The 19220-nt window shown below is 50.1% G+C and overlaps 1 protein-coding gene across 8 annotated transcripts in view; it reads left to right on the top strand.

The window, feature by feature from the left end:
- TBC1D22A (TBC1 domain family member 22A) overlaps positions 1–19220 on the top strand; it is a 326941-nt gene that overhangs the window by 196456 nt on the left and 111265 nt on the right. For all 8 annotated transcript variants that reach the window (XM_019835740.3, XM_019835736.3, XM_019835738.3 and 5 more), the window contains one exon: positions 13626–13701. In XM_019835740.3, coding sequence (XP_019691299.2) covers positions 13626–13701 — 76 coding nt within the window. The remainder of the gene's footprint in view (positions 1–13625; positions 13702–19220) is intronic.

Genomic DNA, 19220 nt, shown 5'->3' on the forward strand with positions numbered 1-19220 from the left:
CCTTACAGTGGCTCCACTGAGTGCGTTTCCAGTGGTCTTTGAGATCGGTGGCCAGGCGTGGGGGAGGCGTTTTTGGTGTGGCTCATAGGAGTCCGTCTGAGCCCCTCTGGGCCGATGGGCAACCTCCGTACGGGGGACTGCCTTCCGGCACGATGCGGTGTCCGTGCCCAGGGGCCGGTTCCGGACATGGCTGTCTGCTGGTGGAAGCTGCTGGGGGGGGGGGCAACGCGGCCAGGGGGGCCTTCCCGGCTTTTGGGGGGATTCTTCTTGTGCTTTTACCCGTGTGTCTTTTTTTTTTTTTTAGGTTTTTTAAAAAATGTTTTATTTATTTTTGAGAGAGAGAGCGTGTGTGCAAGCAGGGCAGGGGCAGAGAGAGATGGGAACAGAGGATCCAAAGCGGGCTCTGTGTGGACAGCAGTGAGTCTGATGCAGAGCTTGAACCTGCAAACTGTGAGATCATGACCTGAGCCGAAGTCAGATGCTTAATGGACTGAGCCACCCAGGCGCGTCCCCCCCGCCGTGTTCCCATCTCACTAACAGCACCAGTACTGGGCTGTCTGGAGCTATTACTTGTTGAATTACGGCTTCCCTGTTTGCCTCCCCTGGAGTCACACTATTACTCTTGGATTCATTACTTAACAGGACAGCTTTTTTGAGTAGAAAGGAACCGTTGCCTTTTATAATTAGTCATTTACATTTCGTATCCTTGGGGAAGAATCATTCAATTCTGAGAACTGGTTGGTGGCACGGGGGAGTGATGGGGATGCTGGGGAGAGGGACCGCATTATCCTGGAACTTGTCAGAGAGAAGGCGGGGGAAGCGTGTCAGGGAAAGTGACGGCCCCAGGGGCTGCGGCGCATTCTGCCCCTCAAATGCAGCCATTGTGCGCCAGCTGTTGGCGGGAACACCAGCGAGGAGAAAAGGGACAGACATATCACGGGAAAACAGAGCGGGTACGGGGAGCCCTTGGAGAGCTTCATGCTCCAAGAAGGAGAGGGGCCCACGACCGGCTTGGAAGGTGGCCCAGAATCCTTAGAAATGAGCTTCGACAGCCAGAGCCCGGGGTGGCCAGAGGTCTGGGGACATTGTTCTTTCCCAGCTAAGCTCGATGGAAACCCCAGAAGCGAGGGGCTGGTCTGGTGCCCGGAAAGGTGGCCGAGGGGAAGGCGGTCCACTTGGCCCTGATTTGGTTCCATCTTCTCCCGGAAGGAGCGGCAGGGCCGTCATGCGGAAGGACGGAGAGGCGGGCCTCGTGCCCAGCCCCGTGGAGGGAGGAATGAAGAAGGCGGCCCTGGTCCACGTAGACGTGTTCCTGTCTCCAACACTAGATGAATCATGCTCCGTGTGGGGGAGAATCTTGAGAGATGTGATTTTAGAGCCCTCGCCGATAAAATTGAGAATTCTTGGCAACATTCTGGAAAGGGTTATTAAACAGAGAAGACTGTGTTGGTTACTGGGCTGCAGCAGAAGATTCATTAAGAATGAGTCATTGAGCAGCAAACAATTTAGAAATGAAAATTAAAAAAAAAATTCAATTCACAATAGCATTGAAAAATGTAAAATCTGTGTTGTTGCCTGAATGAATAGTTCATCCCTTTTAATTACCAAGTAGTAGTTCCCCATTCGAAGAGATCCCGGCCTGTGTGTCGGTCCGCCTCTCGGTGCAGGCCGAGGCTGTTGCCGGCCTTTGGCTGATGGGAGTACACCTTCTGTGAACATTCGTGGGCACGTCTTCCTGCTTGGCGTGCGCTCCATTTCTCTTGGGTCAGCGCCCAGGGGTAGACGTGGTGGGTCATGCTGTGGGGGTGTACTTAGGACCCCCGGAGGGGGCCCTGCTGTCCGCACACCCAGCAGCGGTACATGCGAGGTCGGGCTGCGTCTCTTCTCAGCAGCACCGTCCTTCTCTGGCTTCTCTGCGTGTGCTGGATGGCGGTCTTCTGTGAAGTGACGTGCGTGTATGGGGCGCCTGGCTGGCTCTGTCAGGAGAGTGTGGGGCTCTTGATCACGGGGTCGTGGGTTCAAGCCTCACGTTGGGTGTAGAGATTGCTTAAAAATAAAATCTTAAAAAAAATTCTTTTTAAAAAAGATATGTATGTGTGTGTATAGAGAGTGGGGGGGGGGAAGTGGGAGCATATTTTCCCCAGGTTGGTGGTAGATCGCTCCTTTTTTTTGAAAACGGTTTTTCATGATCGGAAAAATTTTTTGGTGAAATCGAATTTATCATTTTTTTCTTCTTTGTTAATTGTTTTCTTTGTGTCCTAACTAAAAATCCTTCCCTACTCCCAGGATGCCAGAGTATTCTCTTAGGTTTTTCTTCCAGAAGCTTTATAATTTTTGGTTTGACCTCAAGGTTTATCATCTAACTTGACTTAATTTTTCTGTATGGTGTGAGGAAGGCATCAGAGTTTATTTTTAAAATATAGGGTATCCTAGTTTCCTAGTTAATGTAGCACATTTGTTGAAAATAGTTTTTTTGCCCCCAAAATAGATTGCTTTGGTACTTTTTCTGCAAATCACATGTTTGTGTAAGTGTGTGTGTATTTTTGGACACTCTTCCTGTTCCGTTGTTCTGTTAATGGATCTTTACGCCAGTACATGCTGTCTTAATTACCGTAGCTTTTCTCAAAGTCCAGTAGAGAAAGTCCTCCAACTTTGTTCTTTTTAAAATAAATTGTCACGCATATTTTTGCTCCTTTACATTTTTATATAAAGTTTACCAGTAGCCACTTCCTACCAAGAAAACCTTAAAAAAACAATAGGAGCTGGGGTTTGAATGGGATTATGTTGAATCTATATGTCAATTTCCCCAGAATTAATAGTATTAACTATATGGAGTCTCTTAACATAGATAGACATGTTAAAATTTATCCTCACAAACATTTTGTGATTTTCAGTGTATCTTGTTAAATTTGTTTCTAAATAGGTTGGGTTTGTTTTTTTTTTTTTGATGCTACTTTCAGTGGTATAGCTTTGTTTGTCAATTTTGTTTTTCACTTTTTGCTGCTAGTATAAACAAATACAATTGGTTTTGTAACCTGATATCCTTTTCTAGCTAGTATTGTTGCGTAATAAGTTGCTCCAAATTTCTTGACTTAAAGGAACTAATTTATTTTGCCCACAAGATGCTTTCGGACAGGATTTCAGTTAGGGCATGGCATGTAGTGCTTACCCATGTGCCACAGTGTCTGGAGTCTCAGGTGGGAAGACTTGAAAGTCGGCACAAGTTGATGCCTAGGGGCTGGAATCACCCAAAGGCTCACCCATTTACGTGTGAGTATCTGGTACCTGGGCTTGGCGGGGGGAAGAGGGGGAGGCTTGATACAGGAGTGGCATGATCACATAATAAAAGAGCATGTGGGATAGGAGACACTGTCGTGGTCACTTTTGGAAAATGTAATGTGCCACACCTTTCTGGTGATCTTGCTAAATTCACTTAGTCGTTCTAGGAGCTTTTTGGTAGATGCCTTAGGAGTTTCTCTGTTCACAGCCATGCCATCTGCAAATAAAGAGAGTTTTACTTCTTTCTATATAGCATACATGGCTTTTTTTTTTTTTTTCCTTTCTTGCCTTATTGCATTGTCAAGGTCCTCAAGTGATGAGAGCAAACTTTTTTATGTCCTCCCAGATACTGGTGGGGAGGGTGAAACATTCAGGCTCTCAGCATTAAGTCTGATGGTAGCTGTTGGCTTTTTGTGGATGCCCTTTTTTGGGTGGTTGCTGACAGTGCAAATTCCACAGACAAGGAGTCTATATTTTTAATAAGCACCCTGGTTTATTTGAGGAATGCTGGTAAATAATGGAATAAGAGGTTGAGGACAGAATTCTTAAGATCTGGTAGAAGAAGACCAGGACAAGGAGATTCTGGTTTGCTCTGCTGAGTCTTTTAAATTATGAATTGGTATTTTGTCAAGTGCTTTTTCTTCTGTTGAGATGATCATGTAATTTTTTTGTTCATTCTGTTAATATCGTAAAGGACCCTAATTATTATTATTATTTTTTAATGTTTATTTATTTTTGAGACAGAGAGAGCGCATGAATGAGGGAGGGTCAGAGAGAGAGGGAGACACAGAATCTGAAGCAGGCTCCAGGCTCTGAGCTATCAGCACAGAGCCCGACGTAGGGCTCGAACTCATGGACTGTGAGATCACGACCTGAGCTGAAGTCGGTCACTTAACCGACTGAGCCACCCAGGCGCCCTCCTAATTATTTTTTAATTGTTAAGCCGACCTGTGTTCCTGAGACAAACCCCCCTTTGTCATATTAGCCTTTTTCTATGTCTCTAGATTTTCTTTGGTAATATATATTTAAAGATTTTCACATCCCTTTTTACAAGGAATATTGTTTTCTACTTACTTTCCTTCTAATGTCTTTTTCTTTTTTCTAATTAAATTTTATTTTTTAATTAAAATTTTTTTAATGTTTATTTATTTTTGAGAGAGAGAGACAGAGTGTGAGCAGGGGAGGGTCAGAGGGAGAGGGAGACACAGAATCCAAAGTGGGCTCCAGGCTCCGTCCGAGCTGTCAGCACAAAGCCCGACGCGGGGCTTGAGTCCAAGAACCGTGAGATCATGACCCAAGCTGAAGTTGGACACTTACTGACTGAGCCACCCGGGCACCCCCTCCTTTTTTTCCTTTAACTTTTTAAAATGTTTTATTTAAAAATAAATTTTATTTTAAAAAAATGTTTTATTTATTTATTTAAAATTTTTTTTAATGTTTATTTTTGAGAGAGAAAAAGAGAGAGAGAGAGTGAGAGAGAGAGAGCACAAGTTGGGGAGGGGCAGAGAGAAAGGGAGACACAGAATCCAAAGCAGGCTCCAGGCTCTGAGCTGTCGGCATAGAGCCCAATGCGGGCTTGAACCCACAAACTGCAAGATCATGACCTGAGCCGAAGTCGGTCGCTCAACCGACTGAGCCACCCAGGAGCCCCTTAAATGGTTTATTTTTGAGAGAGAGAGAGAGAGAGAGAGAGAGACAGAGAGAGAGCATGAGTGGGTGGAGGGCAGAAAGAGAGGGGAGACAGAGGATCCGAAGCAGGCTTTTGCGCTTGACAGCAGTGAGCCCACGTGGGGCTCAAACTCACAAGCTACACGGCATGACCTACTGAGACACCCAGGCTCCCCATCTTTTTCTTTTTTAGCATTAGGGAAATGGTGGTCTCATGAAGTGTTTCTATAATTTCTGAAATAGTTTTGTAAGTTTGCTATTATTTCTCTTTTAAATATTTTACAGAATTCAGCAGTGAAACCATCTTGGCCTGGAACTTTCTTTGTGGGCAAGTTTTAACTATAAATTCAATTTCTGCTCTAGGTAGGGCTCCAGATTTTCTAGTTATTTTCTTGTCAATTTTGAAAATTTGTGTCTTTTAAGGAATGTGGTCATTTTAAAGAAATTGTCTAATTTCTTGGCATATTGTCATTCATAATACTCAATTCTTTTTTTTTTTATTTTTTAAGCATGTTTTTATTTTTGAGAGAGAGAGAGAGAGAGAGAGAGAGAGAGAGAGAGAGAGAACACAAGCAGGGGAGGGGCACAGAGAGGGAGACACAGAATCCGAAGCAGGTTCCAGGCTCTGAACTGTCAGCACAGAGTCCGACGTGGGGCTCGAACTCACATCGGGTCATGATGTGAGATTATGACCTGAGCCGACGTCGGACATGCTGACATCGGATGCCCAACTGACTGAGCCACCCAGGCGCCCCTATACTTCTTAATTCTTTTAATGTCTAGAGGAATTATAGTGCTATCTTTCATTCCTAGCGTTGATAATTAACTTTACTGCTACTTGTTTTGAGATCTGCCACATGGTATGCCTTGGTTAACGTTTCATGTGTCCTTGGAAAGAACGTGTGCTCTGCTTTGTTGGGGGGAGTTTCCGTAAATGTCAGTTGGGTCGGGTTGGTTGATAGTGTTAGTCTAGTCTTCTCTGCTTTTGCTGATTTTCTGTTTACTTTTCCTATCCACTACTGAGTGAAGACTTCTGAAATTTCCAACTACAACCATTGATTTGTCTCTTCTTTAGTTTTTTCAGTTTTGCTTCACATTATTTGAATGTCATTTATTAGATATGCACATGTAGGATTAGGCTTTAGGTTTTCTTAATGAATTTATATTTAGTATTTTTGTTTATTGCTTAACATTTTTTTTAATATTTATTTTTGAGAGAGAGAGACAAAGTGTTGAGTGGGTGAATGGCAGAGAGAGAGAGAGAGAGAGAGAGAGATAGAGAGACGGAATCTGAAACAGGTTCCAGGCTCTGAACTCTCAGCACAGAACGCGATGTGGGGCTCAATCTCGGGAACAGCGAGATCATGACCTAGGCTGATGTCGGACGCTTAATGAAATGAACCACCAGGCACCCTGTTTATTTCTTTTTTAAAAATGTTTTTATTTATTTTTGAGAGAGAGAGTGCACGCATATGCACGCACGCACGGGTCGGGGTGGGGCAGACGGGGGGACAGAGGATCCCAAGCAGGCTCCACGCTGACGGCAGAGAGCCTGATGCAGGACTTGAACTCATGAACCGTGAGATCATGACCTGAGCTGAAGTCAGACACTTAACCGACTGAGCCACGCAGGTGCCCCTATTTTTGTTTATTGATACGAAATTCTCCTCGTTGTTTCTGGTTGTGCTCCCTGTGCTGGAGCCCAGTCCCTGTGATGTTAATGCAGCCGTTCTGCCATCCTTTGTCTTAGTCTTGGTGCGTCTTTCTTACCCCTTTGCTTGTGATCTACTGGCATCTTCTTGTTTAGAGTGCGTTTCTTGTTCATTACTTACAGCTGGATTTGCTTCCTCTTTTAAGTGTGTTTAGTTCACATACGTTCATAGGTTGTTTCCAGTGTAATTATTTGTATGGCTGGTGTGTAGGCTGCTGTTCTGCTCTTTATTTTGTGTTCATTTTTCTTACTTCCTCCTTTTTTCTACCTTCTTCTGGATGAATTGAGCATTTTTAAAAATTAGTAGACTTAAAGTTAACGGACTTTATGTTTTAGAGCAGTTTCAGGTGTACAGAAATACCAAGCAGAAAGTATCGTTCCTGTGTACTCACCACCTCCTGACAGACACGGCTTCTCCTAGCATTAACATCTTGCATTAGGATGATGTACTTGGTACAGCTGATAAGCCAATGCTGGTTTATTATTATTAGCTAAAGTCCAGAGTTTACGTCAGGGTTCTTTCTTGGTGGTGGACATTCTGTGGGTTTGGATGAATGTCTAATGGCACGTGTCCACCATTACAGTATCACATAGAGTGGTTTCTGTGCCTTAAAAATCCCCTGTGCTCCAGCCCTTCACCCTCTCTTCCTCGCAGACCCTTGACGACCGCTGCCCTTTTTACTGGCTCCATGGTTTTGGCAGAATGCCAGCCAGTGGCTGAAGACGGGCATTTACCATCTTCCCCGTTTTCAGAGTGGCTGGCGGTGGGAGCGCTGGCCGCCGTGTCCGGGCTGTGGGAGGGAGCCGCCATCTTCACCACTGTCCGTGACCGGTGTCACCGTGGAAGGGTGGGTCCAAGTTCTTGAGGTACAGTGATGACTCATTTCGTATCCCCAGTGCCTTGTGAAGGGGCCCTTCCTCTCTCATTTGTAGATGAGAAAACCGGAGACCAGAGGAATTAAGGTCGCAGGAACCAAGGGGGGAGTTGGCCTCACATACTGGACGACGCCCCTCCACCTGAGTGTGGTCTCCCGTGGCGCTCCGTCCTTACCCTCGTCCTTCCCCCCCTCTTCTCGGAGTGTGTAATGAGGACACGGAGGGTGTAAGTTTCAGCAGCGCCTCTAAGCTTGCAGGGACGGCTAATGTGATAGATGACATAATCAAGATTCAGAATGAGTGCAGCTGCCTGGAATGCCACCCGAGAACCAATCAAGTGAGCGAGCGCAGAGCAATAAATGAAGAGCCCCATGTTCAAGTTCAAAAACCCAACAGGTCGTGCGGGTCGTTGAAAGCAGTTTGGATACTTCGGGGGGCCTGTGTCCAGTGAGGAGCTCTGGTCGTCCTTTGGCCTGGATCAGGGCGGTGGTCTCACACCCGACACCCCCGCGTCCGCTCTGCCCCTCGCAGCCACAGGCGTCTTCCAGAATGTGGATCTGGTAACCGCGGTCCTCCCCATGTCTGTATCCCTACCTTCGTTCCACAGCTCTGCTCCCACGTGGTCTCCCAGCCTCGGAATGGTCTTCTCCTGCCTCACCACAGCCTCCCCTCTGCCCCTCCAGCTGTACCGGCCGTCATATAATGAGGACTCCTCGGTCCCCTCCTGGGAGGGTGCCCTGCTCTCGGCTGCTGCCAGGGCCGTCCTGCACCCTGCTGCCTTCTTTCTGCATCTCTGCTCAGGCCTCACCGTCCGCCTGGCCCCCAGGAGAGGCTCCCTGTTCTGCGCTGTGATGGCAGGAGGGGCTTCCCGGATCACAGTGAGCCCGTCACGTGCGCTCGCATGGCCTCTGTGACGATCATTTGCTTGACTCTTCTCTCTCTGTGAACAGAAGGGCCCTGTTTTTCTCCCCAACTGTGTCTCCCCGAAGACCACCCGGAGGTTCACTGCCTCCTGGGACTCAGTACATAGGACTCAGGGCCCGGCTTCCTTCCAGGGCCAGCATGTAGAGCAGAGCCAGCCAAGCGGGGGGCGGGGTGGGGGGAGGCACAGAGGCAACAGGGGTAAGCTTCCTCGTGGCCTGCCCTGGTGGAGGTTAACGCCCCCGGCAGCGAGTCCTGGCGGCAGGTGTGAAATGTCCTGCAGGGAGCTTGTCAGAGACTCCGTGCCGGCTCCTCTTGAGAGCTCGTCACCTGGACACCCTCTGCCCGGCGTTTTTCAGAATTCCAGACTCTGGAAGGAACGCAGTTCAGCATAAGCTACACTGTCAGTTGAGGCACCCTGGGCGTTTCTTCCTTGTTAGGGAATGACGGGAACACTCCCGAAACACTCAGGCACCAGCCGAGGGAGGGAGGGCTGGCCTTGCACACAAGCCTGTCTGAGGACGGCAGTCCCATCTGTGCCGGGACTCGGCGTGTCGCCTGGCCCACGGCAGGATGCAGTAAGTGGTTCCTGGGGCAATGAAGGCGCTTACAGTCCGACACCGTGGGGCCGTGTATCGGATGCTGCGTTCCTTGCGGTAACCGGGGTGACGTCCCGATGGGCGAGCGCCGAGCGTGGCTGTGGCTGCCGCATTTGCTGTCTCACCTGTGTGCTGCCAGGGCCCCCGTGGGACACTTTGTCCGGGGCTGTGCCAGATGGCCTGCGGGCGCCCGTAAGAGGTGAAGGCCACAGAAGTCTTTCAGGCCGGTGTTTGGGGAAAGGGCTTGCCGAGTTGTTTGGGGGCAGGTCCAGGGGGGTGAGGAGGGTGATGTGGTTTCAGAGTAAGAGGGAAGCCAAGTTCTGGGAGGCGGGCCAGGAGGCGGGGCTTTGGGGGCGGGGCTTTGGAGGCGGGGCTCTGGAGGGGGGCCAGGAGGAGGGGCTCTAGATGCGGGGCTCTGGAGGCGGACCAGGAGGAGGGGCTCTGGAGGCGGGGCTCTGGAGATAGGCCAGGAGGCGGGGCTCGGGAGGCGGGGCTCAGGAGGCGGGTCTGGGGGCGGGCCTGGAGGCAGGCCAGGAGGCGGGGCTGGTCCAGGGCACAGCCCCTGTCAGGTGCAGGCGGGGTTCCTAGCGCCCCTGGAGCTGCGTGCCTCAGTAGGTGGGTGCTGTGGGTCCTTCCAGCTGAGCCCCTGTGAATTTAATTTTCAGCTCTTCCCTGAAGTGCTCCTTCAAAACATGTTATTCTCCTTTTCTCCTGAAGAGCACAGGAAGTGCTATTTGTTATTGCCAGAGTGTGAGGTGGAAGGTAGCAACAGATGCGAGGCCCCCCCCCCCCCCCCACCCCGTGTGCGCCTGCTTTGATGGTTTCTTGCGAACGCAGACTTTTCCCCCTGTAAACATTCCCCAAGAGGTCACTGTATTCCTCAGACCTTTCTTCCTTCCGCCAGTAAGTTTTGTGTATTGTATTCGTTTTGAAAGACATAGAATCAGATCTCAGTTTGGAAGGGTATGAATGTTTACTTTTTGTGAAGGGAGTGATATTATTACTGTTCACATTTCTATCAATGTGTAGCATCTCGTGTGCCCGTTCACCGCGTCACTTAGCAGATGTGTTCTGCACAAAGTGCGTGTGCAGGTGTGTGTTTGGACCGGGTGCTGGGGGTGGTGTCCTGGCCTTGAGCAGGCAGAACCCGCGGTCTGATCAGAGGCGCTGCTCCTGTGGGGTCTTGGGCCGCGGGCACCCCCCTGGGAGGGCATGAGTGCCACGTGCCTCCCAGAGGGGCTGTTACTAGGGTCGCAGAATATTCCTCTCCCCGTACACCTTGTCCTTGGCAGGCCCTTCAAAGGCTGGCTGGCTGCTGAGTGGGGCCATCCACGGCCTGGGCCCCCTCCGCTGACCGATGTGGTCTCCTCGCTGGGCGCTGCCCTCCGAGCTCCATCTTGTCATCAGGGTCAGAGCCTGTCTGAAGGCTGGTCTTCTCTGCCTGTGACTCAAATCCAGAATACCAAGCCCCTGCCCCATCAGTCTTTTCTGGTCCTTTTAAAATACAGATTTTTTTTTTTTTAATTTTAAAGGCTCTCAGCTGTTCTTCTTTTCACATTGTTTGGAGTTCCAAGAAAACCTATCTTCCCTACCTGGGTTTTGAACAAATTGAGAAATAAAACAAAATAGCGACAGATGGAGACTGAGGAATACCTTTTATTTCTTCTAAATGAGAATCTTGAAATCCTATCTCAGTGTGAGAGCCAAATAAACTGGCTGACTGAATCCCAGGCTTACTCAGGCTTACCCACCCCGTCGGAGCCAGCGCTGGGGCAGGGCAGGCCGACCGCCCACGCGGCAGAGCCGCCCTGGGGCGCCGAGTGGAGAGCTTTCCTGGGGAGCAGCCTTCCTGGGGGATTAGCTGGCTCTGAGCGGTGGAAGGAGGGCTGAGCCCACAGCCTGCCTATTCTGCTGGGCTTGGCTGCCGGGCTTAGCAGTTGAGAAGTTGCCTCTTTGCAGTGAGTGTTCTGGGGATAGAGACGGTGCAGGAGTGGCTGCGGCTGAATTCCCCGGAGGAGGGGAGGAAGTCCACGGCCCGGCCCGTGAGGACGCGCCAGCTCGAAGTGAAGCTCCTGCACCTTTGACCGTTCTCCTGGGACCCCTGGGGGAGGGTGTTGGAATGTGCCCTGGATGGCTCTGGAATTTGCCAGAACTGAGCGTTAACGGAATGATCTGCAAGGCGTCAGGGTCACTCTGCAGTTTCTTCCTCATCCTGAACCATATCCAGGTCTGCTCTTGGTCCCGGCTCATCAGAAATTCTGCTGGGCAGTCGGATGACAGCCTGTAGACTTCCAACCAGGCAGTGCGCTCCAAATTTGAATATAAATCTCCTTCTGTTATCCAGTTTCCAGGGAGAAATGAAGTCTCGAAGGCTAACCCTTGCAAAAGCTCAAGTCCAAGCCCCAAATTTCTTTTCCCTGTTACGCTCTGTCCTTAATGGGTGCTGCTGTGTCGGGATGTGCACGGCTCCTTCAGGCCCAGGAGTCCTGCCCATTAAACAGGAGTCCCTGACAGGCCTCGCTTCTCCAGAGCTCAGGGTTTAGCAGGACACACAGGCCTGTCACCAGATCTTGGAGACAGTCATGCCAGGCACCCGAGGGTCCCCCTCGGGAGCGCCCATGTTTTTGTGCCTCGGTGTTGCTCTGGGTTAGGTCGGTGCACGCAACCCTTCCTGGTCTTGCCCTCGCAGAGACGCCCTGGCTTGGAGCCTGGAGCCTGTCACTCGAAATCCACTTGGGGGACATCGCCCGGTGAGCGATCAGGGCCGACTCTGTCCATTTTCCATGTCCGTGGGGAAAAAACCCTCACTGCCATGTAGGCACTTTTTTTTTTTTTTAAAGAGAGAGAGAGAGAGAGAGAGAGAGAGAGAGAGAGAGAGAGCAGGGTAGAGGGGCAGAGGGAGAGGAAGAGAGTCCTAAGCAGGCTCCACGCTCAGTGCAGAGCCCAATGTGGGGCTTGAACCCACGACCCTGGGATCATGACTTCAGCCCATATCAAGAGTCAGACGCTTAACCAACCGAGCCCCGAGGCGCCCTTCATCCTTTTATTTCAGTGGGTCCCTGGGGCCCCGGTAAAAAACATCGTCCAAACCTCCCGTATCCATTTCCTGTTGCTGCTGTAACAAATCACCACAGGCTTAGTGGCTTAAAAACAACACAGGTTATTTATTATCTCGTGGTTCTGGAGGCCAGGGTTCTGATGTGTGTCTCTTGGGGCTAAACCAAGGTGTGGGCCGGGCCACATCCTTCCCGGAGGCTCCAGGGAGAACTCATAACCTTGGCTTTTCCCAGCCGGCGCCCTTGGCTCCGGCCCCTTTCTCCATCTTCAGAGCTGCCATGGCGGGTCGAGTCTTTCTCGTGCTCACACAAACTCTCCTCCTCCCCTTCTACTTGTTAGGACCCCATGACCACAGTGGGATAACTCCTCACGGTCAGTGGATCAACACCTCCGTGCCCTTTGGCCGGCTCTGGACATGGACCTCTTTGGGGTTGTCTCTGCCTTGCCTGTGTGTCCCCGTGTGAACGCTTGTGCCTGTGGGAGCCCAGTGGCTCTTCGGAGGGTGACCGGAGGCTGGCTGGGGCCCCGTCCTTGTTTCTCGCGCCTCTGGTGCCTTGGACCCGCCAGCCTTTTCCCCTGACCTGGTTTCCTGGTCAGGAAGGCCTAGAAGGCAGCATTATTCTCACGGTATGGATGACAGAACGAGCCCCGAGAGGGGATGTCGCTTGCCAAGGCCACACAGCTCCTGAGTAGTAGAGCAGGGCTCCCTTTCCAGGTCCGTCTGACCGAGGACTTGTCCCACTCGATGCCTTCACCTTCTTCACCCGGCCTCACTAAGAATGGTCTCGCACTCACACTCTCCTCGTGCAGTGGCCGTGTCATTGGCCCTTGGACCGTTGGCGTGACGCCAGCACCGTCGGTACCGGCCCGGCCACCGTTCCGCACCTGCTCCTGCGGCGACACTGAGTCCCTCCTGCCCGTGCGCCAGCCAGGCAGCGGCACCCAGCATGCACTTCTCAGGGAGCCTGTTTGTTCACTGTGGGTTTTGTTTAATGTTTACTTATTTTTGAGAGAGACAGACAGAAAGACAGAGCTTGAGCAGGGGAGGGGTAGAGAGTGGGGGAGACACAGAATCCGAAGCAGGCTTCAGGCTCTGAGCTGTCAGCACAGAGCCTGACACGGGGCTCGAACCCACAAACCGCGAGATCATGACCTGAGCCGAAGTCGGCCGCTTAACCTACTGAGCCACCCAGGCGCCGCCCCCCCCCCCCCCCCCCCCCCCCCGTTTGTTCACTTTAAATGTAAACATCTACGTTTACATAAAGAGATGCTCCAGTGAATACCCCTGAGATGGGTGTGCCCACCCTCTGATGTCAGGAAGGGGCTGGACCCGACCTCGAACCGGATTGCGCTGTGTGTTGGCCTTGTGACGCGGTCTGGTGTGTAACACATGAGTCTAGTTGGGGAACTCGTTCTGCTGTGAAAGTGTCCACCTTTGCTCCACTACCTTTTCCCCCTCGGAACGTGTGTTTTATTTTCTACCCGTGTGACAGCCGCTGTTATTTTCCCCGTAGGACAACTATACCTTTGCCCAGCCTGGGATTCAGATGAAGGTGAAAATGTTGGAAGAGCTGGTGAGCCGGATTGACGGTAAGCCCACTTCCTGAGCACCCACCTCCCTGAGGGCCACGCGGGGTGGGGCGGGGGCGGGGGGGGAGGTGGGCGCGAGGCTTGGGGCTCGGGCTTGGCCCCCCGGCCCCGGGCGATGCTGTCCTCACTCAGCCCGTGGGGCCCGGCTCCCCCAGGGCAGGGCTGGGCATTCTTCTGGGCCAGAGCCTCTCCCTTGCCACGATTAAGGCGACGTAATCAGAATTCAGCGCAGGCACTTTGCAGGGAATAATGAGCGCGAACCAGAAGCGGGCAGATCTCACTCCTTATTAAGCCCGATGATTGTCATAATCTGGGCGACAGCATGGTTGTTTATGGCTGTCCTTTGGCACTCTGTTCCCTGCCTTTGTGCATCATTTTGCTACCAAGGATGCTGGCGTAATTTCTCCATGGAATCCAATTAATTACCGAGTCTGGAAGTAACATCTTTAATATTATGGAAAAATTACAGTGTGTGCTCGGCCATTCTAGATTATGTTTTCATATTTAAGTGGGGGCCTTGAAATACTTTTTATGTTCATTCTTTAAATAATTTCCCCTATACATCATAGGGGAACTGCCTGTGATACTGCAGCAGCAGAGTTTAATGAAATGAAAGTTGGGAGATAATGCCTGCCCATCCCGGGCATATTCTCCTGACAGCTTGTTACATTAACGAACAGAGCATTAATGAAGTGATACCGAGCAGAACGAGGCGTGGATTTGTGACGCCAGCCGGTCAGCGGTGAGGTACAGAGAAGAGAAAGGCTCTTTCATGAAGAGCCTCACGTGAGCTTTGCAGGTGACTTCACCGAACGTGTCGAGAGATCGTACTGTTGCTTAGGATGTGATGGGGTGGTGGGCGTTCCAGCCATCGCCCCCAGAAAGGCACTCGGTTTGGGGAACTGTTGGATGACATTATAAAATGGAGTCATACAAGTTGCAAACTCCATTCTGTTCCTTGGTTGCATCTCATTTTCGACGATGGATCTAATGGTTATTACCCGATTTCCATACGATGGAAGTTTTTCACGGTTCTTCCAATAATACTTTATTGATTCAGTATATTTAGCTGCTTTCCAACCTGTCTGTTCAAAATACTGTTTCCTGCTTTCGTAACTGCACTCACTCTTAACCGTGTGACAAGATCTCTGCGAGATGGCTGGGTTTTCCCCACCGGCAGCTTCCCGGCTGCCCCCAGTCTCCTTACGTTCTTGGAAACAGGATTTGCAATGGATGTGAATTACACATCCTTAGCAGCTTCTTCTCTTCTTGTGTCCCTCGGAAGGCGTATTTTATACTTTCCTGGAAGCTGGAAGGTTGTATTTAGTGTTCATCTGTTCCCGTGCTGCAGTTTGGGGAGACACTTGGATTGATTTTCTCCGTCGCCGTGGTTTAGAAAGAGGCCCGTTGCAGATTTTCTGGAAGATTGTTTGAAAGAGCAGCAACGGTGACCAAAGGAATCCCAACCAAAGGTGTACTTTTTCATTAATCACATTTTTCAGCATAATTTCTGAGGAGGGTACTTGATCCAGCGGTTTTTTTGTTTAAAGGATCAGTTCTTCAGGACAGAGAAGATTTGTTTACATAGTAGGTAATACCATGTAGCCTATCTGTAACCGTTGCTCTGATGAAACCTGAAATCCCCAGATGACCTGTAGATACCCAGGCCTTCCAAGCAGGAAGTACACACGGTTGGCAGAGGTCGGGCCCTCTGGCCGGTGGGCACCAGGACCCTCACAACTGCTCGGGAGGAGAACCTGCCAGCCTCAGCTGCGTGAAGGTCACCCTCCCCCCGTTTCATTGCTCACCTCTTGGAGAGAGAAAGTGTGGACTTGGAACTTTTGCAGGGACTGTAAAGATTTTATGAAGGGCAGGATGTGTTAGGAAGGCAAAATTGCTTTAAAAAAAAAAAAGCTAATGCCTCATTTCTGCATTTTGGGGAGAGGACAGTATTTATTTCAGAACTTTTCGGCACTTTGGTGAAGGAGCACACCTACACGGGCTGGTTGATTAAGAAGGTGACGTTAATTACACGGATAAAACTGGAAAATTCAAATTCACCCGGTGGTGGTGGGCCAGACGATTTCAGCCAAGCTGCCCACTGCACAAACTGGAGAGGATTCGTTTTAAAGCTAGCAAACAAACGGGGAAGCAAGAAAGAAAAGAAGGAAGGAAAGAGAAAGAAAGAAAGAAGAAAGAAAGACAGAAAGAAAGAAAGAAAGAAAGAGAAAGAACATAAAGGAAACGTTTCTCCAAAGCATTGAACTGCCAACAAAAAGACAAAACTTGCTGGCTACATTCTAAGAGAATTCTGGAGCCCGGAGAGATAAGCCCAGCACTGAAGGCTGCTATTATTCTGGGGGCATCTGCTAATCTGGAAAAATAGTCCCGGCTGGAGTTGTTGCTTTGATGTCTGCTACAGCGAGTGAGTTCAACCCAAACCCTAGCTACCCAGGACAGAGAATATGAGAAATGCCTGTAAGTGTTCTGGGACCAAGCAGAGGGGCCATGAGGGAAAAATTGGAATCGGTTCTCATACAGTCTCGTAATCTTGGTTCACGTCACCTGGGAGGACCAGGGTTGTTTGAACCTCAATCACGGTACTTCTCTATGGAGGACTCACAGTGCCTAAGAGAAGCGAGGCAAACTCTTTCCCTCCCTCCCTGAATCCCCCTTGGATTCAGCAAGGTCCCAGAACTGAATTCTTTCAAATAATATGATGTGCATCCAATCAAAGCTTATCACCTATTTGAAACTCCTTAAGTAAGTCCAAGTAGAAACAACAGGTAACAGAAGCTGGTCCACAAAAAAATGTTGTGCTTTTGTAATTCTTAGGCATATACCAAGAAACCGTTACCCTTACTCTGTACAAAGAAATAAAATCAAGTAAGCTTGAAAGCTTGAAAGTGTCTGCAGGGGAATAGGAAACTGTATAATTTTGTCTGAGAGACTTGAAAAATGACCAAATAGGATTTCTGGAATTGCAAATGTGATAATCAAATTAAAAGCTTAGTGGTTAGAAACAGATAAAGAGAACATTAGTGAACTGGAAGGTGGTTGGAAGGAAATAGCCATAATAAAACCCGGAGGGTAAGAATATGGAAATCACAGAAGGCAGGAGATGTAGAGGGTGTGGGCAGGAAGCCTGATGTACATTTGTTTGGAGACACAGGAGGAGAAGAGAGAGAATGAGTAAGACTTTGAAGAGATGGGAACTTGAGATATTTTCCAAAAGTACCGAAATGCACCAGTTCACAGACTTAAGAGACCAGTGGATCCAGAGGAGAATTACTAATGGGAAAACTGCATCCTCATGAAGTTTAATGAAACTAAAGACAAAGTTGTAAAGCATCTGGAGAAGAGTTATTTTCTAAGAACGGCTATTTGAAAACTGACTTCTCAACAAAGATATGAAAAGATAGCCTCAACATGCTGCAAGAATGTAACTCTAGAGTCTTTATCCAGCCAGAATATCTGTCAGGAGTGAATTGGCAATTCCAGAAGGCCACCTACCTGCGCTGTTTTGCGCTACCTCTGAGAAACCGTGTAAATCAACACGCGCAGCAAATAAAAGCACGCACAAGCTACTCTTGCAGCAGAAGTAGAACTCAGATCCCCTGTAAGTGGGTAAATCATCGTCCAACCCCAGCCTGTGGGGAGGGGCAGGTGGTCAGTGCGAGAAGTCTCTGGACAAAGGAGAGGGTTATGGCACCTCAGGAGAAAAAGAACCACCATGCCCTCTGCTTCTCCGGGACGATTGGATGTGAACTCTCACACACGGTGTGCGAGTGCACGGCCTGGCTCCGGAGGCGCATCGAGAATGCACATTGGCCAAGCCTCTAAAAATCCGGGTTGGGTGGAAGCCGAGTGTCACTGTTACGGTCACGACAGGCTCACCGATACCTTGTGAGCAAACAGCCTGTACATCTCAGCAGCCTAAACAGTGAGCGCATCCCTGGTGGCTTGGCCGGAGGTCCCGCGTTGTTTTCACCCTGGCACTCAGGCTGAGGCTCAGCCGCCATCAGGAGTGTTCTGCCCAGTTCCCGTGATGGAAGGAAAAGCATTCTGGGGAGGACTCACAGGTGCTTAATGCTTCCGGCAGTAAGTGGTTCCTACAGCTGTGCTGTGTTTCGTTGGCCGAACCAAGTCATGCGCTGTGACAAAAGTCAGGGGCAAAGGGAAGCGGAGAGCCCAGTGCCATGGTGGACAGAGACGCGCGTGCACCAGCACAGACGTGCCCACGGGCAGGAGCACGTGCCCTCAGCGTGTCTGTTCCCTGCTTACCACGTGATGTTTGTACGTAAAAGCAGAAGTTCACGCCAATTATTTAGAAATCTGCTGCTGTAATAACGAACAGAGGTTAACACTCGTGCAGTGAGAATCTCAGCACGCGAAGCACCTTCGGGGATTTTTGCCCCACCTCACACCTAGCACGTACGTGCATTTGAAAGAAATGTCACATTTTTGCGGCATATTCAGATGATGTGCCTTGTGCGTTTATTGTCCTTATGTCCATTACCTCTGATGCTAACTTGCGAGAGCCCACGATCTCCAGTGAACCCCACGTTCGGCCCCTGCGCCCTTCCAAAGGCTGCGTTCAGAGCCCTGTGGCCGAAACCTGGGGGCAGCCGCACCGCGGGCTTTGTTGTCATGCATCTTTGTGTTGTAAGATGATATAAGTTGTTTTTAATGTTTATTCATTTCTGAGTGAGAGAACACAAGTGGGTAAGCAACAGAGAGAAGAGAGAGAGCGGGAGACACAGAATCCGAAGCAGGCTCCGAGCTGTCAGCACAGAGCCTGACAAGAGGCTTGAACCACAAACTGTGAGATCGTGACCTGAGCCAAAGTCGGCCGCTTAACCGACTGAGCCACCCAGGTGCCCCTGTCATAAGATGATATAAATGAAATCCTTGCCACATCTTTTGTTTAAAAATCTAAGGGAGAGCCTATGTCAGCATTAAAAAGGAATATTTCAAGATACACAGCATTAGCAGGTTCTGGGTATGTCCGTGTTTGTTTTTTTCAGAAGACTTAAAATCAGATCCTGGAGAATCGCTTCATAGATTAGTGTCCCGTGGGGCGCAAAATGGGCACAGGAAGGGAAGCCAGGGGATCGTTCCTGGTGATGGGCTGGCCTTAGGACAGAGCCGGGACTGTCCTCCGCCCTCCTGATGGCCCAGAACTCCTTGCTGTCCCCGGGGCCCTGGGTCTGCTTGGCTCTGCTCTGAAATTGTCTCCAGAGACAATAAACCCAAGAGGCCCCAGTGGGCCAGAGGGAGGAGAGGAATCTGGGCGTCATTCAGCCAGTCGGAGCCAAGGTCTTCGGCAGATGTCGGCCCGAGATTTCCGTCTTTGGCGTCAGGCCTGTCTCCGGGCTGCTCGGGAAGGCCAGAGCCAGCCACCGGAAATGGCCCCGCTCTCGGCATTCTGATCCAGGCCATGCCTTCTTTCCTTTGGTGAAAAACAGATAAATCCTTCCTCCTACCTGGTCTCAGCAGTGCCGGATTGAGCACGTGAG

The sequence above is a fragment of the Felis catus genome, chromosome B4 (genome assembly GCF_018350175.1).
Source record: "Felis catus isolate Fca126 chromosome B4, F.catus_Fca126_mat1.0, whole genome shotgun sequence".
Lineage (NCBI taxonomy): Eukaryota > Metazoa > Chordata > Mammalia > Carnivora > Felidae > Felis > Felis catus.